A 25,971-nucleotide genomic window follows, 5' to 3' on the forward strand; every position below is an offset into this window, starting at 1 on the left:
TAATTCCGGTATTAATATGAAATTTGCCGCGGCATCCGAGCGTAAAGGGTTAATTCTTGTATAAGTTAAAAATTGTGGAAATATATCGTCAAAGACTGGGATAGAGAGATTTTTAGTGGCGCAGTAGGAACATAGAAAAAATATAGTATGTGGAAACAAACTGTAATCAACGGTTAAACATATGTGGATAAAAATGAAATATAGAAACATAATATAATATAATGTAATATATATATAATATATATATATATATATATATATATATATATTAGTTTTGTTCACTGTTCCAAAGAAATAAGTAAAAAAATATAATATAAAATATTTTAAATATGTTTAGAAAATATTGGAGGTACGTTGTAAAACATAGTCAAAAATCGAAAATGATATTTTTTATATATCTTTACGATTCAAAGGTTTTTGAACATTTTGGCATACCTAAAAAAAATGGATATGTGTGTGTGTGTGTATGCATGTATTAATGTGTGTATGTATGAGCGGATAAAATTTTCGTCGACGTCGACGATTTCTAGAACACGGATAAACCGATTTGAATGATTCAAAAACATTCGATTTCTATTGATAAGAGACGGGCTGATTAGTTTTTGGCCAAGTCATGTCCAGCATTTACGAATATATGGGGCAAGAAGTGCCAAAAATGGTAATTCAGTTTTTGAGAGAACGGAAAGTCCGATTCCAATAATTAAAACATTTTGCTTGTATTGACAAAATGAAGAACTGATAAAATTTTTGGGAAGGTAGGTCTAGCCTGAGGTTATCTTGTTTGAAGGCAGCCCATTTGCTTGAAGTCTGGAACGTTCAGCTTACTCGGATATGAAGGAAGGAAATTACTCTAAACACAATAAGGAACACTAGTTCCTTATATCAATTAAATGATTTTTTCACAAGAAAAGTAGATAACACTCGAAGATAATACGAAAAAATCACAATAACATACGAAAAAAAAATCACACCTAAAACAAATGAACATGGCAAATGATTAGCGTTTACAGTCTCATCTTATTTTTTCGGAGTTGCCACAGATTTAGTATTGTCCGAATATGACAATTAAAATATATCGTGACATCTAACGCCGTTGTGGCGCAAACACTTGTAATTTAAATATTTCTTCTCTATTCTAATCTGATATAATAAATAATAAACAAATATTAGAGTTAATGAATTTTCTTGCGTAACATTTGAAAGTAATAGTTATTGCTGCTAACAATACATGAGCAATCAACATAACTAATATAACAAAGAGAGTATAATAGAAGTGCACCAATTATAGTTTTTTTATTTAAATAAATAATTTGTAAGGGTTCTCCCGCGAATTAGTGGTTAGAGCTATGGGATTTCAATCAGACGTTTCAGGTTCGTTACCTGTACTGATGTCTAGCGTTAGTGACATCGATTTTTACTTGGAAATATAGATAGCAATATTTTTTCTATTTAAAAGTAATCCTTACTCCTTACCTGGCACTGCTCAGTATTAAAGAAAATAGTAATATATTCATCACATAGAGATAGGTTAACTGTATGAATGGGTTGCATTTTATAAAACCGATGTAATTTGAACACATTTGAAAAACTTGAATTTCATGGCATGTCGCAGACGAACGTTGAAACACTGTAACAAAATATGCTTATTATTCAAATCTCTATCAAATATCTGATAATTTGATGTGCATATGTCTAATGATCATTTTTGACCGCCAAATTACATTTTTTGTAACATTTTTTTTGGGTCATTGAAATCGCTGGACCTGCCTTCCCAAAATTGTAATCAATTTTTCATTTCGTTAATACAAGTAAAATCATATAAATATACTCTTCTTTTATCTACGAGTAAAATATATCATTTAAATCGTGCGTTAAATTCTCTCAATGAGCCACTTTTTCACCTTTTGCTCCGTATATAGAAACAGCTGGACTTGCCTTTGCCAAAAACTAATTAGCATGTCTTCCCGTCAATACGAATCGAATGTTTTTTTTGAATCATTCGTATCGATTGATCCGTGCGCCAAAAATCGTGGACAAAAAATGGTATTAAAACACACATTCATCCGTTTTTTCTAAGACATAAAATGTTCAGGAACCTATGAAACGTGAAGATATTATTTTCGATTTTTTTGCGATTTCTATAACTCACTCTCCGATAGGGCTCGCCCGTAGGTAAGCGGTTAAGAGCGACGGGACTTGTTTCAGAGGTCTCGGGTTCGATACCCACTTCGAGCAGCCTGTTGTCAGGCAGCAGTGACAAATTTTCACTTGGAAATATAGATAGCAATATGTTGATTGCTGCACCAATAAAAAGTCAGTCCTATTAGATTAATTTTAATAACAAAAATCATCAAATATGGATGGATTAACTATTGGGTTACCATCTAAAAATACGAAGTAAGGAGAAGTTTCAGCCCAACAGCTCATAGCACGTAAGGTTCTGATTGCTGTTAATAAAAAAAAACTCTCCGATAAGTTAGTTAAAATAATAAAATAATAATAAGAGTTTGTAAGCGACTCATAGCTTATAAGTACTTGATCAGAACTTTCATAATGATATTAATAAAAAAATAGTTAAGTAATAGAAGTAAGTTATAACAAATCATCACAGCAGCAAAACTCTTAGTTATCAAGTAATAAAAAATAATATAAATCTGTAAGCGACATAATTGGATCTTTCATAATGATGTTAATTAAAAAAAATCTTTTTTTTTAATCTTTGTGTTTAAAGCACATTATTTTGCTGACCTTTGGTAGAGAGTATAGTGGGCTACCACGAGTGGGACGACTCGGAGTGAAGATCGTCTGGTCGATAATGAATAAGATTTATTGAAGTTGTGTTAAATCTGATGATTCACATTTCTACATTTTAACTATCGGGAAACAATACAATACAATAAAATACAATGCACGGTCCGAATGATATAAAAAGAAAGCGCTCTCGAAGTGGTTCAAGGGCATTAGGCGATTAGTGACAATCTTCGCCGTGCTAAGCGCGCCGAAGTAAAGTACTCATACCCATTGTGTTACCGTAGTCTGTTGATGACCCAAATCCTCCATCTGGCGAACTATAAGAAATACCTGTAATCAACAGAAGTCATAAAAAAGTTATTTCGAGATTAAAAAAAGATTAGGCGTTGTTAGTAGTAATTTAAGACCGGAATTGGTCGTTATGGTGATGAGAAGTTTGCCTACTAGCTTATTCAAATTTTGTTACTCATGATTTTTATTATTTTGATGATGGTGCGTTGAATTAATATACGGTCGCAATCCATATACGCGTGATTAGTAAATTACGATGAGTTACTCTTACTCAGTCAGATAAAATGTAGTTATTAACTTCCCATAGGGTCGGTTATAGTAATGGGCCGAAAATTTGTTTTTACATTTCTCGACGTTTTGAAGGTTTCTGAACATTTTGGCATAACTCAGAAAAAATGAATGTGTGTGCGTATGTATGTATATATGGATACACATTTCCAGTCACGTTTTCGGGCGCACGGATCAATCGATTTGAATGGTTCAAAAAACATTCGATTCCTATTGATAGGGAGATGTGCTGATTAGTTTTTGGCAAAGGCAGGTCCAGCAGTTACGGAGATACGAAGCAAAACGTGCAAAAAACAGCAGTTTTTTAGAGAAAGGAGCATCCGATTAAAATGCTTCAAAAAACATTTTGCTTGTGTCGATAGTGTAAAGGAAGAATTGGTTTTTGGAGAGAAGGCAGAGAAAAATTAGTTTTATTTTTTAATCTTCTGTGAATAGGAATGGAATGTTTTTTTAATAATTCAAATCGGTTAATCGGTGCTCCCGAAAAAGTCAACGAAAAATTTTATCCATACATACATACATACATATTTAACACATATATACACACACATTAATTTTTTCCAAGGTATGTTCAGGAACCTCTGAAACGTAAAGGTACTTGCATTTACCTACGAGAAGTTGAAAATTTAACGGAAATTGATTTCCTAGGGAAAGTTAAAATGGTGCAATTGATGATCACTTAATTTTCCTACCTGTAGTGGTAGTAAATTGAAAAGTCATCGTCTTGAAAAGATTTTTGTATCCAAAAGTTCTAAAGGGCTCCTCGATCTTGCATTTTTTTATCAATCTTTTCTTCGTATTATTATAATTCTTAATTAAGCATAACTTGACCTCTGAAACAATGCTTCGTAGAAGAATGAACTTACGATGCTAATATGTTGCGTATATTTGGTCTTAATATTTATTGTTAATCATCTAAAATAAAATATATTTATTCTATTAGAAATATTTTTTGCTTATTGTAATTATGCATCTACCGTGTAATAATTTTATTTCGTAAAACGGTAAGTTAAAATTATTTATTATAGTTATGGTATGGTAAGCAAAACGTATACAACGTTCTTTGAAATCGTTGGTCACGGTGAATTTTAAATATAATACAAACTCAGTCCTACATGCAATGTGTCATAAAATTTCTTAAAGCTATTTGCCAGTTTTTAATAGTGCACTTACCGCAGTAATCACTTCGCACTGCCATCAAGTGCACAAATACCATTCTCTTTCAGTTTATAATCAGCATAAATGTACCATTTGCATCTTTTATTAGCATGTCGCAGAGCAATAATTATCCCTGTTTTGGTTGACATAATGCACAGTATATATCATAAACGGGTTTCTTTAATATTATTATTGTTAAGAGTTATTGCCTTAATATATCTTGCACTTTATTTTTTTTTAAGTTGCTATTTTCTATTCATCGTTTCTTCAAAGTTAGTACTCGATTTTGCATTCAAGCCTGCGTGAAATTCACCGAAGGATGTTTAATTAAATGTTCGAAAAGAATTACAGAACGGTTGCTTCACATTATGCATATTGTACGCAAGTCAACGGTCGTTGGTGGGCTTTTGTAATTAAGCAATTTTTGCATAACACTCAAGTTGAAATTTGTATTCCAATATGACAGTTAGCACGCAACTACGCCAACATATAAACACACCTTCCTTGCCCTCAACGTTCTAAATCCTTTCATTTAGTAATCGAGAATTGTATTATTACAAGTGTTATCAACTCCTTCTAGTCCAATAAACATAATTGTACGATCTAATATTGATACAAATTTCTCTAAATATTGGAAGGCCGATTCTCGAATATCTATGATGTATGTTATGGTAATCCTACGTTACGGATCTACATACGTATGAGTTAGTAGTAATAGTAACGAACTGTCTATAATTTTTGTATTAGCGGTGTGATCAGGCGTTTCACACATAAAATCTAACCTACAAATCGTACAAACTTCAAATAACAATTTTATCGTAAGTACAACTTTCTGATGTCTCGACGTTTGTGTCTTTTGGAGGTTAGATTTTATGTGTAAAATGCCTGATCGCACAGCAAATACATAACTCTTCGACAGTTTGTTACTTCCAACTCATATGAATTTAGACCCGAAACATAGCATTACCATAACATACCTATTTTATCCGAGAATTGACCCTAGAGCAGAGCTTCTCAAAACTTTTGTCCTTGGCGACTCCTTTTATCTATTGAATATTTAGATGATTTATTTGTTTGGTTATAATATACATGTACAGATACATATAAAAATATTTAGTTTTAGAATTTGTTGTAAAACATACAAAAACCTAGACGTGATGTTATAAAATGATATAAATATTTGCCATTGAAAATAATAATTAAGAAAAAACTAATAAATAAAAATAATAATTAAAAAATTAATAATAAAACTCTTGCGACTCCTGAATGTTCTTACCCATTTGGGGTCGCGACCCATAGTTTAGGAAGCCCTGTCCTAGAGTCACGGGTATAAAAAAATGCGAAAATATATTTACTATATATGTGAAAATATATATATGATGCTAGATACTACTAGCAATCAGTAATTAATCCATCGTAAATCAATCCATATATATTTTGCAATGTCTCTCGTTCGATCCCAACTTTAGACAGCTCGATATCAAGCAGTATGATATAAAAATGTCACTTGAGGTTTTAGATATTATATAAAATTTCAAGTGAAAATCACCTTTTGTAGGCATTGCTGCAACATATTCACTTATATCTTACAAACATATATACAGTGAACACATAAAAAGGAAGAGGGGTTGACCGCTGGGTTGCCCAAAAATACTAGGTTAGGATGTACGATAGCAAAGATTGCTCATAGGACACGTTATGATCACTGTTTAAGATGATTATCATAAGAATTTTATCAACGTCATTAACCAATATTAAAAATATCATCAATTAATCTAACATCATTTGTGCTTTTTTACGTTAATTTTTTTGGGTTATTACTATAAAGTTAAATATAAAAACAAATTACCTCACAAATGCTACTTCATGTATAAGATAGTAATTAAAATTTATAAATTATTATTAACTAGTACAAATTACAACGATAAATGCCTTTAGGAAATAATCAGTAATAGATGATCATGAAACAAACAAATCGTCTTTTTGTAAGACGATAATTAAGTGCTCCAGTTTTATAAGATGATGCAGACATGAGGCTGTGACAGACGACGAGACTGGCAAATTAACGGCAATGGGATTCTGATTCGATTAAAAATATTTTGCTTGTTATATTATAAATATAAACGCTTCTTCTTTAGATCATTTTGATAAATTTACCGATGAATCACAAAAGATTCAATAGAATAGGGCGTAGTACACCGCTGTGATTCCGAAGAGATTCAACAAATGCATACCGGAGATTCCAGAATCGATTTTATTAAGAAAAGCTCTCCTTTCTTTTTTTTATTTTATATTATTAACAGCAACGAGAACTTAATAATCCTATAAAACTTTTGTGATGACACCTTAACCCAGTGTTCTCCAACCTTCTTCGAATCGCGCCCCCCTCCCCCCGCTCTAATGAAAAATTGTTTGCGCCCCACAGGTTGGAAACCGCTGCCTTAACCAGTTAACTGTGATTGACGAATATACTTGTCATGGAGATTTGGCAGATTTTGTGTATTGACGAGTATATTCGTTATGGGTTCCAAACAGTGATCATTTGCTATTCAAATTGCAATTTAAAAAAAAAAAATATTCTGAAAGGTTCAAGGTGTTTAGCAATTTAATAGTTGTAAGTTACCCTAAGGCAAGTTGGGTAAATAATTGACTTATTGATTATTAATATTATTATTTATTAAAATAAGAATTTAATTTCAGACATTTAGATAAAAATTAAACTATTTATTTCGAAACTATAATTTTTGATTTTTACCAAAAACTAAACAATCCGTTTTTCAATCAATATTTTTTAAACCGCTGGTTTTAAACCAACTTCTAGTAGATGAAATTGTATTAATTTGTGTTTATTTATTTAACGCATTTTATTCTAATTCGTGTTCTAAAAATATATTTTATTTAAAAGTGCACGTCAACGGTAATCAGTAGGTTTATCGTTATAGCGCTGGTTTTAAACCAACTTCTAATCTATGAAATTGTTTTAATTTGATTTTATTTGTTTAGCACATTTTATTCTAATTCGTGTTCTAAAAATATATTTTATTTAAACGTGCACGTCAACGGTAATCAGTACGAAACGCAGAACAGAATATATATTTATACGGGTATACTAAGAGCGCGGCTCATTATTCCAAACATTGGTGAATTTTTATACTTAAACTACTTTTTGTAGGCCTATAATATTTTAGAATGTTTGTATCATTTTATAGCAAGAATTTGAGTTCTTACTTTTGAATGTATGTTATTCAAATGAATTTATTGCGTTAATTAAAACTATATGTGCACACTGTTTGATGAGCGCGCCGCAGTTAACTGGTTAATCAAATGGCTTTATGGATGGCAACCCAAAGGTTGTCCTATCTCTATGATGAATTTATTATGACAATTTCTGTAGTATAGAAATTGTATGGATTTAAAAAATGTACCTATAAGTTGAAGGATGCAGCAATGCCGGTAAGGGTTATTTCCACTTGTAAACATGTTGCTATCTATTTTTCGAGTCGAACCGATGTCACTGCTGCTTGACATCAGGATGTCCGAGGCGGGTACCAGTAACTTCTGATCAGGAACTCATATCTCCAACCACTTCAGGAAAGCCCTATACCCTTCTTTTAGAGTCGAACTTGAACTAAATCGCATAGTAAAGATTTGAAATGATACTAAATTCGGTGCTAGTTTGTTTGAAAAATTAATATAAACTAACATTCATTAATATGTATTTTAACAATAATTTATTTATCAATTGTTTATCTAATGAGCCTCATTATTCTATAGGCACAGCAAGCGGGGTGTCTAGGGCCTGTGAACTTAAACATTAAGAAAGTTGCTTTAACAATATTCTATATACCAAGACCAATATTCGTATTGAAAAAGGTAAATACTGAATTATTTTTCTAATAACAACTGTATTAAGGGTTGAGGAAAATTAATTTCAATTTGCGAAGGTAATATTAAATTTAATCTTGCATGAAAGTACGCTAAAGACTTAATACGGCCCTGATTCTAACCATGTTTCAAGTTAACTCTATTAGAATCCCATTACTTCTGACTTACTACTCTTAGCTTTCGAGCTACCTGAAACAACATTATTTGTTCGACGGATGAGTAATTTGCAGAGATTTAGCATGCTGTAGAAAATATTAGATACAAAACCAGAAACAAGTTTCATAATCTGTATAATACATTTTTTTATTTGTGCAGCAATCAGAACTTATCCTGAGTTTCCTATGAGCTCCTGAGTATCCTATGAGTGTTGGTACTACTTTACTGAGTGGCTTTTTAGAAGGCAACTAAACGGTTGGCCTATCTATATTTGATATATATATATATATATATATATATATATATATATATATATTATTAGATTTTTTCTAATACTGCTGGCTTCTATAAAATAACTTATTTGCTCTATGCAAGTCATACTTTGCATCCAACTTCAATTTTTATAGTTAACATTTTATTAAAACTATTTTATCAAATTATTTTTGGATTTTGGCAATCACTAAGAATAATCTGACTCTGCTTATATAAATGCCTAAACACAATTTCTAATTAATTTTTAATTGTTACCTTGTGTGTTTTATTATTTTTTTTAGTTAATTTGTTTATGCACAAATTTAATTAGAAAAATGATTGGCTTTTTGTAATAACTATGGCAATTCGAAATGATTTTTTGTTGCATCCATTAATGCAATGATTTCTAATCTGTGGGTCTGTTACAACTGGGGCATGAGGCTACTTCTAAAGTACAATTTTCGAAAATAAACTAAGAAAGTCCTATCACATTTTTAATTCAAATATCTTTTTTGTAGTTTTTGCGTAAGTTTAAAAAGATTTTAATAGTAATGTAGTGAAAAACATTCCTTGACTGATGAAAGCGGAATGAAAAATTATCCGAAACGAAAAAGGAGTTCGTGGTAAGAGAGTGAAAATTTAGCTCTGTATGTGTTTTTCAATCATGAATTATAAAAAATGAAATAAGAAATAAGTCCAAAAACTCAAAAAAAAATTATACTAAAACTAATGAAATATAGATGCTGACCGATTTTCAGTTATCCTAAAAAAACATAAAATTTAATATAAATCAATCAAACCGTTTCAGAGGAGTATTGAGACGTACAAAAGGTAAATAGAATGTTATAACTGCCATTTATTTGTCTTTAGGAAGACACTGAGTAATTTATAGTTATTAGTTTAATAATATTGCAATGGCGTTGGGAAGTAAACCCAATGGTTCGCCTTTTATTTGTGTATTTTATATCTGATTTTATTATTTTAATACAAGGAAACAAGTAGGGAAGACTGGGTATGGTTGTATCACTTTTTTATCAGCAATAATTTTATTAGTATGCCAGTTGGGTGTATCACTTTTTTATCAGCAAATTAAATGTAAATTGAACATTCGTCTACGCGGAAATACTGAAATAATACTTAAATACAACATAAAATTAAATTATATAAGAAAAGGGCGAGTGCCACAAGCGTCCACACCCCTAGGACGGTTGTGACAGACATAAACATAGGTTAAAAGTAATAGTAAAACACCAAAATGGTATATAACATCGTTTATTATCAGAAATATGTAACACAAAACAACATAATCATTTAAATAAAGCTTATGAATATAATTTAACAATATATAACAACATATTTTTTTAAACAAAGTTAACAAGAAATCTGTATGAAATTTATTTTTCTTGTATTGAAATTTCCTTTACTTTCTCTTTCGTATTTTGGCTTAGTTAAGTTAGATATTTTTTATCTGTTCAATTTCCTCTCGAAAAGTACAAGACCTTCAACCACATGTCACAACGGCACCCAACGCATACTTTTGAAAACAAATCATTAGCTAAATTATCTACGCAAAAACTGCATACAGTTTCAGCAAATAAATAAACAAAGTGATCTATCGTTATACAAGTAACAGTAATTATTAAAAGAAATCTAATAAAAAACTTACTTTTGGATCTTTAAAAGCAATGCGGTTTACGGGTCATGGTAATGAAGACGTTGACTCAATGTAATAATGGGAACTTGTTTGAACAAACATACTTCATCCTTTTCATTTTGGACCTTCTCAAAAGATATAGTTTAGCTATTATTACGACTGTCACTACCGTACCCTGGCACAACCGTACCCACTCTCCTCTACATGCATATACGTTGATAAAACATGTATCATGCATGATTACAAATACTACTTGAGCTAGAACATCTCATAAAAAATTAAATGTTTAACACTTTCGGGACGGCACCGATTTCAAAACAATCTACTTTACCGGCTGTAAACTTGATTTTATTGTGTATGTTATGCAATTTGTTTGATAAAAATTTGTGGTCATTGAAGGACATACATTGATAATATTAATTTATTTTTGATCATTTTATAAAGAATGGTGACGTTCAAAACAATTTTCAAAATGCATAGCTGGTTGATTTTGACATGTTTTACAATAAAATGTTGTTCGCCGCCTTTCTCCTGGTGCTTTTCTGTCAGAACAGACAATACAATCCCTTTTTCTTTCACTCGCGTTTAGAATATGCCACTGATTAGTCAGTATATTTGGTCATTTTTTTGCTGCCATAATGGTTTATTTTTTCTATTATATTGTCTAATAATTTATTTATAAAGTATAAAGTAAAATATACTATTAGATGTCTTATATTGCTTTGTATTTGTAGTCGGGGTGCTTGTTGATGTATGTCAAACTAGATTATTGAAGGAGAAACATTTATTTTGTCGAACTTCTTCTTTTTGTTGGTTGGATAATATCATCATCACATTCATCACTATCATCGGTGCGAATAGTAATTTCGTAAAATTTGTCTGTATGAATGTCTATTTGAAACTCATCTTCACTACTGCTTAATTCACAAAATTTACCAGTCGTTTTGCCATATTTAAAAGCGCTCGGTTGTTTTAAATACTAAAAAAATACCATATAGCAAAGAAAAGGCTAAAAATACTACTAAAATAACTTCAAAATTATTTTCAAAATATAATACTGTTTATCACTGCTATATGTGATTTATTCAACTTTTCGATGCAAACTGAGTCATTGTTTATAAAATAGCCTATGCCTCACAGAGTATGTTTGTCCACTGAGGAGGACAGCCGTCCCCAAAGTGTTAAACCTTTTTGTTGTAGTTCCCGGCGCCTTTTGTAAGTGTTTAAATATATCGTGCGTTGTGACTAAGACCTTACAAATGTAAATATCTTCCTCTTTCAGAGTGAAATATCGCTCAATTCCATCGGCCAAATAAAAAAGATTAGTTCGAAGCAATAAAAATGCATGCATCCGAGTTCCTCATTCTTTAGCATGTTTGTTGTTTTTATTAAAATCCGATTAGAATGCCATTACTTGTGACTAATTTGTTTTGAGCTACCTGAAACTAAAACAACATAATACGATCGGCGGATGAGTAATTCGCAGATTTCACATGGTGGGACCGCCGGCGCATTCGATGGCTCGTTTCAGCCGTTCTGCGTTGGACACTGTCAAACTATGTGACCTTACGAAAGTTCACGCACATGACTCACGATACTCCGTACTAACACCACCTAGGGTCCACGGGTCTCTTACTTATCCGCTTCGAAAACGATTCGCTTGTGTGCGTCGACGAGGAACGGGGAGTAGGCAACCTTTTTATGAAAATAATCAGACAAACGTAATTTGTATTTATGTCTTCCATTTTTCGAAATTTTTGTTTTTTTTTAAATTCATTAAGTAGTTTAGGTTTGTCAATTTTCATGTAGAAACTAGTGGTGCATGGTATTGTACCTTGCGGCAAATTGCTAGAACTTCCTGTACCGTAATTAAATATTTGAGTTATAAAAATAATCAATAATCAATTAAAAAATTTATCAATGACTGATAACAATTGTTTTAAATATTTTCAAATAATTTTTATAAATACCTTAAATTTTATCATTCGTATTTTACTAATAAGGTTTTTTTTATTATCTCTTTTATTTACAACTGTACAGTAAAGGACATTCAATAAATTTGATGAATTTACAATAGTCGGCCAAAAAGGGACATTGTATACTACAAGGGCGGGCATGTTGAAAAAAAACAACTCAGTAGTTGTTTTTCCATTCAATATACAATTCACAATATTTTATTGATAATTATATAATTTTAACTATTTACTTAATGAATAATTTCTTATAAATAATGATTAAGCTATTTCCATTTTTTATCAGGAGAGTTGATGGCTTAAATCCAGTGGCGCTTTTCTTTTCAATCTTCTTGGATAGTTCTCTGTTATCAATGAGTTTACTAATGAATTTGGGTGACTGATTAGCTTGTAGCTTACTAATAAGGTGACAATGTTTTTCTTTAAGTCAAAACCGGGACAATTGATTTTTAATCCTGGAGAGGGGGTAGTGATGCTAAGTTTAGTTTTTTTACTGAAAATTACTGATTTTTAATAAAAACTTTATTATTCGATTCTTATATAACATTTTCTAAAATTTAATTTAATCCTATACTTTTTGAAAACCCTGGACAATCCGGGATAAAGCATCTAAATTTGGGACAAATATTGCTTCCAGAAGAACCTGGGACACAAGGTCCCATCCGGGACTGTCCCGGCCAAACCGGGACATATGGTTACCTTAATGTTACAGATCTAACATAAGTGTTTATATTTGAGCGACCACTTTAATAAGTAACAAGAAACATATATAAACTAAACCTAATCTTTGTCCGTTATATTTCTAAAAATCATATAATAGTTGAAAATTGAATTGCAAAGTTAAAATTATGTAATTAAATTTTGTAATTTTTATAAAACCTGTATATTTTTCAAAATTCCAATAAAATTTGATATTCATTTTCGATATTTAAAAAAATGCGTAAATTGTGTTTCTTTGAAAATTCTGAAAAATTCTCAACATTTTAAAACCACTAGACTTCCTAAAAAGCAATAATTTCTTCACACCGTTAACACAAGCCATACGTGTTTTGGATCACAAGAACTATTTTCTCAACTGCAATTTTTTGCACTTGTTGCTCTGTATCTTCGAAATGGCTGGACCTGCTTTTGCCAAAAACTAATTAGCACGTCTTCCCATCAGTGCGAATCGAAATTTTGTGAATTATTCAAATCAGATGCTCCGTTTTCTCAAAGACTGCTATTTTTGCATTTTTGCCCCGTACATTCTAAACGGCTGGACCTACCTTCGCTGAAAACTAATTAGCACGTCTCTTCGTTAATACAATTTGAATTGTATCTAAACATCGTGGACGAAAAATTGTATTCAAATATACACTCACATACATACATACATTTTTTTCTAAGGTATGCCTAAATGTTCAGGAGGTCTTGAAACGTAAAGATATGCAAAAAAATTGTTTTATTTTTTTGTGATTACTGTAACTTACTTCAGGGGAAGCTAATATGCATTCAAAATATTCAAGTTTCATACATGAAATAATAACCAAAATATTTGAAAATTTAGTATGATTTGGAGAGTGGGGAATTTTTTATGTAGATTCAGATTTACATAGATGTGCTTAAGCGCTTAAGTATGAGTTACCCAAGGCAGGCGATGAGGGCCTCTTCATACTCATTAATTATACTTCATACTCATTAATTAATTTTAAATGTCCCGTTAATTATTTGTTCAATGGTTGGCCTTCCCTGGTTTACTGCTTCGGTGTTGTTTTTGTTTTATACTCTCTTCTTTTTAAGATTGCGTGGTGTTTGCTGTGCCGAAGGAAACGGCGGGAGAGGCATAGATATTGAATAAAGTTACAACAATTAAATAACTAAAATAACATTAATTGACAAAAAGAAATTAGTCAGCTATTCATATACAGTAGAATCTGTTCATGATGACTCCGCTTATATTGACCAACGGTTTATCATGAAGCAGTTATACTACAAAGTTTGATTTTCATATAAAATTATGAAAAAGTCGCTTATGATGACTTTTCTTACACTCGTATGTCGCTTATTATGGCCCATTTTTGGTCTATATAGGCTGCAGATTTATTATCAATAATTTGTCAATATTGAAAATGATAATTCGACCGTAACAATGTTTTTTATACACAGTAGTATTAGAAACTGTTTTTACAATAAAATGAAAAAGTCAAAAATCGTCAAAATTTCTAAATCTGACTTTTACAAAGTTTTAAAAACAATTTAAATGTTTAAAAATGTTAATTTTTTACGGGAAGTTCCAGCAGTTTGCTTCAAAATACGATGCCATGCAGCACTAGTTTTTATTCTTCTATTAAAATTAAAATATTCTATTGTTTCTCTATCAAAATATTGAAGTACACTAGAGGTGTTGGTTCGCTCTACATGATTTCTCCTAATAAAATTAAATATTAAGTAAACTAAAATCTGCTTAAGAACCGAATAATGATTACATACAAAAATATGATATCTATTATACTTCTGAATTTTTCATATGTATGAAATATTGTGATTATCTGCATAGCAAGATTTTCAGAAAATCTCTCGCCATGCATTCTGGGAAAGCAATTGACCAATTATAAGTAGAACAATGATTCTAAATAATGTATTACCAGAATAACGACATATACTCTTTCACAGTATAAATTCCTTACTTGAACTCGTTATGTATTCATTACATATCAGGAGTTCATCATTGGATCAAATTTCATTTTGAGGAGATGAAATTCAAGGGCCTAACTTGGAAAAATATTGTTATCTCATAGCTCGGTCTAACCTCACTATAGGTGACATGCCATTTATTTTCGAATAATTGAAGTAATTATTTCTATGAACTGTGTTTGCTATCGTACATCCTAACCTACTATTTTTCTCGGTAGGGCAACCCAGCGGTCAAGCACTCCCGATTTTATGTATAACCATATATTACATAATGTTGGTGTATATATGCTACAGCAATGCCCACGAAAGACAATTTTATTTGGAATCATATTCGAGATATGTAACTTTGAATGGAAATTTGCTATATTACTGCTAGTTATCGAGCTGGCCGAGGTTGGGACTAGTTTCTGCTAGCCCACGTTCTTAACCATTATACCACGACGGGCTCGATGAAGACACAAAAATTTTGATAAACCATTCGCAATATTCGAACGAGCAATATTGTGATAGAAGGGTCTTTTTCCAAGAAAGAGCACGACTCTGTATTACAAAACTTACAATTCCGGCTTTGTTACAAAATGACGGATTTTAAGAAATCAAAGTTGTTTATTATTTATGCCATATTCATCAATGGATTCTAGTTTTTTCAACTCTGGGATTTGTTTGCGCCAAACTATGAATTTTACATAATCCCAGCAGACGACGGTGTATATCATATCGAGTTTTTTTTTCATTATTTCATAATAATTTTGTTGAAAACAAACATAGAAGAGAGTCGTTAGGTTAACAATTCTTAAGTCAACGATATTAATTATTAAATATGAAGTGATTTCATTTTTCCTGATAATCAACTCTTCAGGATTATCAATTTTTTATTATCTCTGAATGCTATTGAATTTTATAAAAATGTCTCTTTTATCAAACGGGAAGAAAAAAGTTTTTAAAAATTAAATACTATTCAATTAATTTTCATCCATCTGTTAGTGATGATAACGATTTTCACGAAAATATCCAAGATCAAAACCAAGTGAAATTCCTAATGAAATATCCCTTCCTGGGTCGGGTATATTAAAGATTGTAATACTGTCTTATAGACTTGTGTGATAAAAGATTCAAATGTGTGTTATCACTGTTTAAATATTATGAAAAATGTGACATTGATTGGATTCCTGTGGGCACTGAATTTTAAAAAGAACTAAATAGTAATTCACATCCGCAGAAAACTACTGTCAAAGGTTGAAAAGAAAATCATTACTTGATCTATCAAAGTTAGCAGCCACCTAAATTTTCTAGCCAATTCCTTACTAACCAAAATCTATTACTAATGCCAGTACCAATTTACAACTATATCTTGATTGAATCAGATCGAATATAAAAGCCAGTATTAAATTTACATTTTAATTAAAAGCATTAATTTTAATTAACTTCCCATAGGGTAAGTTAAAGCAATCGCAAAAAAACGAAAATGAAGTTGTTTACATATCTTTACGTTTCCAAGGTATCTAACCATTTAAGTAAACCTTAAAAAAACTGAGTGTGGGTGTGTGTTTGTATGTTTGGATACAATTTTTTGTTCACTAGTGCACGGATCAACCGACTTGAATAATTCCTATTCCTATTGATAGGGAGACGTACTGATTAGTTGTGGGCAATTCAGTTTTTCAGATAAGAATGTCTGATTTGAATGATTCAAAAAACATTTTACTTGTCTTAAAGAACTAAAGAATTGATTAAATTTTTGGAAAAGCACGTCCAGCCAAATGCTATTTGGCGGTCAAAAATGATCATTAGACAGATGCATATCAAATTATCAAATCTTTTATGGAGATTTTAATAAAAAGTTCGAATTTTGTTTATATTTCTGTGGGTTCCGTACCAAGATTTATAATGTAAAAAAAAACATTTTTTTAAAAGAGTCAAAAGTTTCAAAATTCACCAAAAACTTATTTTTCCACAGTTTTCAAAAAAATAATTAAAGTTTTTAAAAGTCTTAAATTATGGTATGGAAAGTTGCAAAAATTTGTCTTAAGGCACGATGCCATGCACCCCACTAGTGGATAGATAATTAACTATTAAGTCGTTATACCAGCATACCATTATTTTAACATAGCCTTTTGTACAACTGACAATTGCAAATTATCAAAATTGCTAATTATCCTAAACTAGAGAGTTGTAAATATATACTAAAAATCGTTTCATTCATATATTACTATTTGTGTTTGTTACGTCACACTGGCCTGCGGTCTACGTTATTGAAAAATGCGACATTACGCACTAATTTCGTGAATGTTGAGTATGTTATCAAGTTATGTCACATTCATTCCGACATAATATTCAACACACATTCCACTAATGTTATATCATATAGCACGTGGAATGAAGACATTGCACTGTTTATATTATATTTTTCGATATTCGATGCATATTTTGTGTTTACCAATTCCATATCACTGATCACTGATTGAAGAATTTTTAATTAGTATAAATTTTAATTATATAGCTTGTGTTTCTTTATTTCAATAAAGAAGATTAATATAACTCTTAATCAGTAAATAATTGCCAAAAAAGAACAAGATTAAAAACAAATTACTAAAAATGCAAATACTCAATTAAAATGTATATTAATTAAAAATTCTTCAATCAGTGATCAGTGATATGGCATTGGTAAACACAAAATTATATAATTAAAACACATACTAATCGTATGTTCTAAACTCCGGTAGTACTTATTAAATCTAATTTGCTCTATTTCACGTATGTTTCATGTTCAACTTATTGTTAGAGCTTTGCTGAAATTTGAACATTTTTCAGTTATTGTGGTTAATTTTTATTAATTTTGATATTTAATTTTGGAACCGTGACTAACATTTTTAGAACCGCAGACAAAAATAAAAACACAATTGTTTTTAAAAATCAAGACTTTTTGTTCAAACTATGAATTTAAAATTTTTGTAATGAGTCGACTTTGAAAGGACCTGCATTACAAAAAATATTAAAGTGTGTTAGCAAGTTTCATAAAAAATTGGCGCATTTACTAATCAGGATTGTAAAATGGTAATATACTTGATAATTTTATTACTGAAAATTTTTGAGTAAAAAATTAAAAATATAAACCAAATGGTTTAATTCCTCTGCCATATTGAGGTAGATTTTCTCACTTTTTCAAAATAATATTTTTACAAGAAAGTGTTTTGTTTTATTTTGGTAATACATTTAGTTCTCTTTTTTCTGTTTCCACACTCCTAAGAAAGATTTGATGATTGATTCAGTTCACGAATTGCATTCCGATGATTGTGATTGTTGCTACATTGGGGAAAGTTTCTCTCCAAAATATTTGTAACTTCAATAACCCTAAACATTTTAAAACCATGTTTTCTGAACACATCTTTTCCTTCAAGCACATTTGTAATACTAATCATTATAAAAAAAATTGACCTTCAGAAGATTTACAAAATTTATTTTCAAATTTTTACATTCTGTCATTGTAAACAAACGTAGTTCATCTATTTTACTTTCCGATAGCTATCAAAACTTATTAAATTTCTATAAGGCCGATCTGTTTCCTTGAATAAATTTATATTTTATTTCTGTAAACTGTCTGTAAATATAACAAATAATATTAACACAACTTATATAAGAACAATTTGAAAGCATGTTTAATTATAATGTTCTTGAATCCTCGAATTTGATGCATATTTCATGTTTACTAATTCCTTACTTCTGATAAATGTTTAAAGAATTTTTAATACATATAATTTTCAATGAAGTACTTGCATTTTTTTGACTCAAAATATTTTCCAGTTCATTTTTAATCTTGATTTGTTTTGGTAATAATATCCTGATTAAAAGATTTATTAATCTTCGATTAAAATTAAAAATAACTGTTACGTAAATAACTTTATTAGATAAAACATAAAAAATAAATTCTGTGGAATAATAGAATGGTTAATAAAGTTCAATTTGAAAATATTTAATATTGGGCAAAAGGAAAAATATTAATGTTTTTTATAAACCATTGCATGTATAGTATCAAAACAACGTGGTGACGAATCATACTTTTAATCAATATTTCCTGTAATTTGTTTTGAAGAAATGATTATGTTTAAAAAATATTATTAAATAAATTATTAAAATATTACCGTCCGCATTAACAAAAAGCATGTTTTAATAGCATGCAATAATAAATAATGCTGCTATTTTAATAGAACGATACTTTACGAAGAGTAAAATAAAATGACAATCTTCCTACAAAACTAATTAAAAATTTACTTTTGCATGTATAAAAAGTGAACTTTTAATATTAGATATTAATATCATAGAAATGAATATTGTGTATCTCGCAATTTAAGTTATATTTGTATTTACTACGCTTTTTAATAGCTTTTGTTAAATTATAATTATGCTCTAAATGATTTGTTAAAAGTTGTTTGTAAAACTCCGGAATGCTGATTGACAAATGCATGTTTTTAGCCACGTGTATATATTTAAAATAGTCTTTGTTCTTATAATGAATAGCATATTAGGTGTCATCTTTTATTATGAAAATATGGATCAGATGCACAATGAAGATTGTTATGCAATAATAGCAATTATTTATTAAGGGGTTAGGGGTACTTGCAGGCACGAAAAAATGAGTGTTTTCAGTATTTTTTTGTTGTTATTAAACGATGTTTTTCTACAAAAATATTAATACCGCATTATTATACAATGTTTTGACTTGATGTAACAAAAATTTCAGAAAAAAAAAATCAATATTCCCAAAGTTATAGCTGTTTTTGTTGACCCTGTTTTGAAAAACGGTCCTGGCGGTGACCATCATATCTCCTTGGAGATTCATCTAAAATCAATCAAATTAAAAAAATAGTTTTATGAATAGTTAATCCCGGGCCGGATCGAAGGTTTTCCTTTTTTTGCAAAAATTAACAAAATGGCAGCATCAGAAAGAAAAAATCTTGATTTTTGGGTAAAAAATCAACAGTTAATTGGTCTTAAAAAATTCAAATTTTTGAAAAAATAAAAATCCTTCGATCAGGCACGAGTTTATTATGTATTATAAAAGCTGTATAAATTTCATTAAAATCTACTACGCGGTTTTTGAGTTACAGTGGTCACCGATTCAAAAAACTTAGTTTTGAGAAAAACGCGTTCAAAGTTTTACATTGGATTTACGTACAGAAATACAAATTATTAATTCATTTACACCATGTCATCTATTCCTGGGCCATATAACAGTTCTTCAGCCATTGTGGAAAATTCCAAAATTTTCATTTGGTGTTGCCTACGAAGCATTCTGCCCTCCCGTGTCGTCTCGTGGGCGCGCTGATCTGCCACTTTCATAAGTGCAGCATCCAATTTTTCAGCATACCATAGGGAATTATACCCACAATTAGGTCCTAGGATACCCATAATCAATAGTAATGATTATGTATATGTATTCAACAATTTGTACGATAGTACAACTAGTATTCACGGTTTTTAGGCATATTTTTTACACTAGTTGGTTGAAGCTTTTAATTTTTCCTGATTATGGATTCAATCTTGAACTACACATCTTGAAAGTAAATTATCATTGCTGAGATCATCGTAAATCGGTTTAAAAGCTTTTAAAACATCAGGAGGTGAGGGAGAATAATCTTGAGTATAAGTATCGAGCTCTCCACTTGCGTCAACGCGCTGGTAAGGGTCCAATAACTCAAAAAGTAATCATCCGATCAACTTGAAATTTTCAGAGAACATTTTCAAGATATTACACTTAATGAAAATGCAAAAAAATAAAAATCGATTTTTCAAAAATTCCAAGTACCCCTAACCCCTTAATTTTGCGATATATGCGGAACGTGTTCATAGAAAGCTTATACACGATTGCTATTTCATATTGGGCTTTATTAGCTGCAAGACGTTTAAGTTATTCATAGTACATATTTTAATTGGTTCTTATTTGTATTAATTATTTAAAGTCTTGTATTTTGCTGGAATAATTTTTGTGAATAACATGCAAAATTGTGAGTTTGAGAAATCGGTTTGGAGACCTTGGTCTGGTAAAATATTTTTTTTGTTTTGTAATTGCAGTTATATTTTTTCTTCTGCTGAATTTTTATATTATTATTATTTAAGTAGTAATATTTAAACTTATGAAAATTTACATATGTATTCACAAAGTATTATTTTTTACAGTGCAGACCAAGCAGTTACCAACAACGAAGTGGCGTCGCGAGAGGCGTGCTCGTCTTTCCGGACCTCCTGCGCCGGCGGCGACTCCTTCGCCAACCACTTGGCACACCCCATCTCCGCAGAACCCTCATATTCAGCGTCCAGAACAGCAAGAACGATTTCCATTATCCCCAGGAGGCAAATCTCCATACGGCGATTATTCGGACCATAGTCGCGAACCTTCTGAACATCTAAGCGACGATTCATTATCGATGATGGACCGGGAATTGCTTCATCAAAAAAGCGACAGATCGCCTGAATGTGAAACAGTTCCAATCCCTGTGATAGCCGATCATCAGACGCATGGGAACGAGGACAATTCGCAGTACGCACGAATAAGTATTGTGAATATACGAGAGCATCCAGAATTAATTAGGCAGCATCCACAGCTTTTGAGAGAGCACCCTGAACTTCTAAGAGACTGCCCCGAACTTGTCAAGTTTTACCCTGAACTGATCAGGGAATATCCTGAACTCATTAGACATTATCCTGAATTGATTCGGGACTATCCAGAATTATTGAGAGAGCAGCCTGAATTAGTTAGACATTACCCAGAACTAATAAGGGAGCATCCGGATCTATTAAGATATTATCCTGAGTTATTACGACATTATCCTGAATTGATACGGGATAATCCTGAACTAATCAAACTTTATCCTGAATTAATAAGAGAGAATCCAGAACTGATAAAATATTACCCTGAATTAATTAGAGAATATCCAGAAATATTAAGTCGCTATCCTGATCTGATGCGGGAACATCCAGGTCTGGTACGCCATTATTCAGATATTATAAGAGAACATCCGGAATTGATAAGACACTATGCTGAATTAATTCGGGACCAGCCGGAACTGATCAAGCATTACCCCGAATTAGTAAAGGATAATCCTCAACTTTTGAAGTACTATCCTGAACTAATCCGGAGAAATCCGGAACTTATTAGGTATTATCCAGAACTGAGCAGACAGCATCCGGATACAATGCGAGAATATCCAGAAATTTCGAGGGAACAAACTGCTCTTTTACGTGACAATCCTGAATTAATGCGCGAGCATCCCATCGAACTTAGCAGACGTCAAGCGGAACGTGAAAGACAATTGTTTGAACGGGAACGATTTCGTTTACACGGTAGGCATTCGATAGATTTGGAAAGACATAGACTCGATGTGCCTGTGGATCAAATAGCTCGAGAACATGCTGAACTTGCGGCTCGGCACTCGGACTTGGCACGCGATCTGCAGGAGCGAGCACGTGTGCATCACGATTACATTCGCCTACCATCGACAGCAACACATGATCAACTTTTGCTTGAATCGCAGTACGATAGACCATTTGCTGCCGCCGCCGCTCATCGCTCGTATGTTTTACCGCCCGCCATAACATCGCCGCAACTTGAGTCCGAAACGCCTCTCGACATGACGGTGCCCCGTGTCAACCGCGGCTCTCCACCCTCTTACTCGCAAGCCGTTGCTAATAATGCACTCCATAGACCATCTGTCATCACACATTCCGCCACAAGTGAGTATTTATATTGAATTCAGTTGTATGTAGGAAACCCCCGTATAACACGGCAGTTGCATTCCAAAAAAACTAACGTGAAATGCGAATCCGTGTTGTACGAAACAAAGGACTAGTAGACTAGTACAAAAGTAGGCATTATACGAAAAGTAAGTAGCTGTTTCTAAATTTCATAAAAATATGCTATTACATTTCTATAATAAAGATAAATTTGTTTATTAATTTCTTTTTAAGAAGTAATACACAATAAGAGAATTAAAAAATAATTTCGCGAGCGTTTTCTTTTTGTCAAGATATTCTCATTCTCTGGGCTGTTTTTTGTGTTATCTTCAGATTCTTACTTGCTTTAACTTATGCAGAAAATTTGTTAAATTGCTTGATTGAGTGAAAAAAAAAATCTTTATAAACTTTATTATACGATGCAAAGCACTTATAAAGAATTTTGTGTTCATTTCATTTGAAGAATCTTCATTTATGAAATATGATTACTGTTCGGGTAAGGCTTAAATGTTATTTATCAGTTTTATTAAAACTTTGTTGTATTATAGGGTCATTATCAATGTGCGATCCAATAATCGAAGAACACTTCAGGCGTTCTTTGGGAAGCGATTACGAGCAATACCTGATGGGTCCACAAGCGGCACGTGGAAGTCAGCTGTCAAACAACGGCATGTCGTCATCCCATAGACCATCAGCCAGCAATCTGCAGCGCAGCAAAACCATATCCTCTTATCCATTAGGTAAGGTAAAATACTGCTCCGAGGCACCTCGTCGAAGTAGCGCATCGAGCGCCGTAGGTTCTCCTTCCCCAGCGCCTCCGCCGCATTACCCTGCAGGGGCGGCGACTGCCACCGCCGAAGAGAGACCCATGTCGGAGCCCGCAGATCCGAGACCTTCTCTTCTATTACGCGACTCATCTCTTTCAGTAGACGATCATTTCGCTAAAGCTCTCGGAGACACATGGCTCAAAATCAAAGAAGGTCAAGTTGTTCCGACCACCACTGCCGCAGGTTTGATTGCGCCAGCAGTTGATATTGCTGCTCATAAATGATGGTTTGTAGAAAGTTCTAAAGTGAACTTTGATTTGAACGGTAATATGTAGCATACTCGTATTATGATATGTAATTATTCATTTTCGAATATCACACATTAAACATACATCGATAAAGTACTGAAAATCAAATTTGATCAAAACGTACGAAATTATAAATAAACACCTGGTTCGAATCAACTCAAATATGGTAATATTAAAGCTAAGACATAAAAAACCCATCGATGTATTTATTTAGTAAGTGAGATCAAAATTAATGATAAAAAATATTGAGTTTAACCAATATACTATACAAAGTAAAGATTGTAGAAATCATTAAACATGATTTAATTTTGGAGAGGTTTGAAAAATATTCTCAAATTAATTCACAATATACAATACAGTTACAATTTACAATAATAAATAATGAAACATTTCTGCATTACTAAAGCATATAAAACAGTATTCAGAATCTTGGGTCTGATATCGTGTTCATTTTATTTTATAAATGAATTCGCTCTTGCATTATAGACAAACACAATGACGCTATTGTATCGCGCAACTGTTCAGAAGTTGATTCGATTCAATTCGGATCATGCGAGTAACTCGAATGATTTGATTCAATTCGAATTATGCGAGTAACTTGAATGATTCGATTCAATTCGAATTATACGAGTAACTCGAACGATTCGATTCAATTCGAATTAAGCGTGTAACTCGAATGATTCGATTCAATTCGGATCATGCGAGTAACTCGAATGATTTGATTCAATTCGAATTATGCGAGTAACTTGTATGATTCGATTCAATTCGAATTATACGAGTAACTCGAACGATTCGATTCAATTCGAATTAAGCGTGTAACTCGAATGATTCGATTTAAGTCGAATTATGCGAGTAACTCGAATGACTCGATTGAATTCGGGTGGCTCGCATAATTTAATTAATTTTTTACATATTTACATTTATATTTTTTAAATTTTTATTTAAATTTATGTTCATACATATGTATCACAGTAAATATTTTTCGGCTTGATACGAGTTGATTCGAATCAAGTAAAATGTGATTACAATCTGGGTGACAGAATGATTCGAATCACTTGATTCGAGTTGGCATATATATATATATATATATATATATATATATATATATATATATAGCATGAAACAAGGAATCTACTTGTAATGTAAAACCAAAAAGTTTTTTTAACATTATTCTGTTCAATTTCAACGTCTATGTACGTTTCATCTTCAAGACGCCTGCCAAGAACATGATCTTGATTAGATGATAAACAAATCTAGTAAAGTATAATTAAAAATTAGTGAGTGAGTATAATATATAATAAAAAATATAAATGAATGCATTATATAACGAAAAGTTAGATATCAACTAGATATTTTTTAATAAACATGTCGAAGAGAGCGAGAATTGAGAAAATCAAATTATGTATGATTGATTATGTACTAACACTTCGTATATGACTAAAAACTTTTTTTTTATTAAAAGTTGTTGTCAATTGGTATTTATTAACTTTTTTTTAAAAAAATAACAATTTTGTACCTACGAAAATTAGTTTTTTGAGTTAATTCCATTCCATTCATTTATAATTTAATTGTTGATATTCCACTCACTTAAATTTTATTATTCATATCACAACCCACTAATTTTTATTTATACTTAACGATTACTTATTTGAAGCTCACAACACTACATTTAGAACTCCAAGAATCATCTATCTAATATATATGTATATGTATATATATTATATATATATATATATATATATATATATATAAAATACCATGCCATGTTTTATTAAGAGGATATTTATAAAAAAAAAAATATTTTTTGTGTGTTATATATTTTGATATACAGGGATAGTGTAATAATGTAGTTTATAATAATCAATATGTTATTATTTTCATGACAAATATAAATGGGCCAGTGTAGCATTGTTGTAATATTAACATGTTACGAGTGCATGATTATTACTGCACTGACATTTTTGAACAATCAGTAATGGTGTTGTTTGCTTCTAAAAGCTTGCTATGTAATTATTATAATCATTTCACCCAAAGTCTTCGTGCTTCCAATTATGAATATTTTTATTTTATTCATTTCATATGTTACG

The 25,971-nt window shown here is 31.2% G+C and overlaps 1 protein-coding gene across 1 annotated transcript in view; it reads left to right on the forward strand.

Annotated features, from left to right (window-relative positions):
- Nucleotides 1-23,860, forward strand: part of LOC113376780 — a 61,613-nt gene extending 37,753 nt beyond the window's left edge. Inside the window, exons 2-3 of the mRNA XM_026616834.1 lie at nucleotides 21,256-22,809; nucleotides 23,358-23,860. Of these exons, the coding sequence (XP_026472619.1) occupies nucleotides 21,256-22,809; nucleotides 23,358-23,860 (2,057 nt within the window). The remainder of the gene's footprint in view (nucleotides 1-21,255; nucleotides 22,810-23,357) is intronic.
- The last annotated feature ends 2,111 nt before the right edge of the window (nucleotides 23,861-25,971 follow it).

Source organism: Ctenocephalides felis, unplaced genomic scaffold (assembly GCF_003426905.1).
Source record: "Ctenocephalides felis isolate EL2017-DRISC unplaced genomic scaffold, ASM342690v1 CF-g0.4_SCAFFOLD_01886, whole genome shotgun sequence".
Classification (NCBI taxonomy): Eukaryota; Metazoa; Arthropoda; class Insecta; order Siphonaptera; family Pulicidae; genus Ctenocephalides; species Ctenocephalides felis.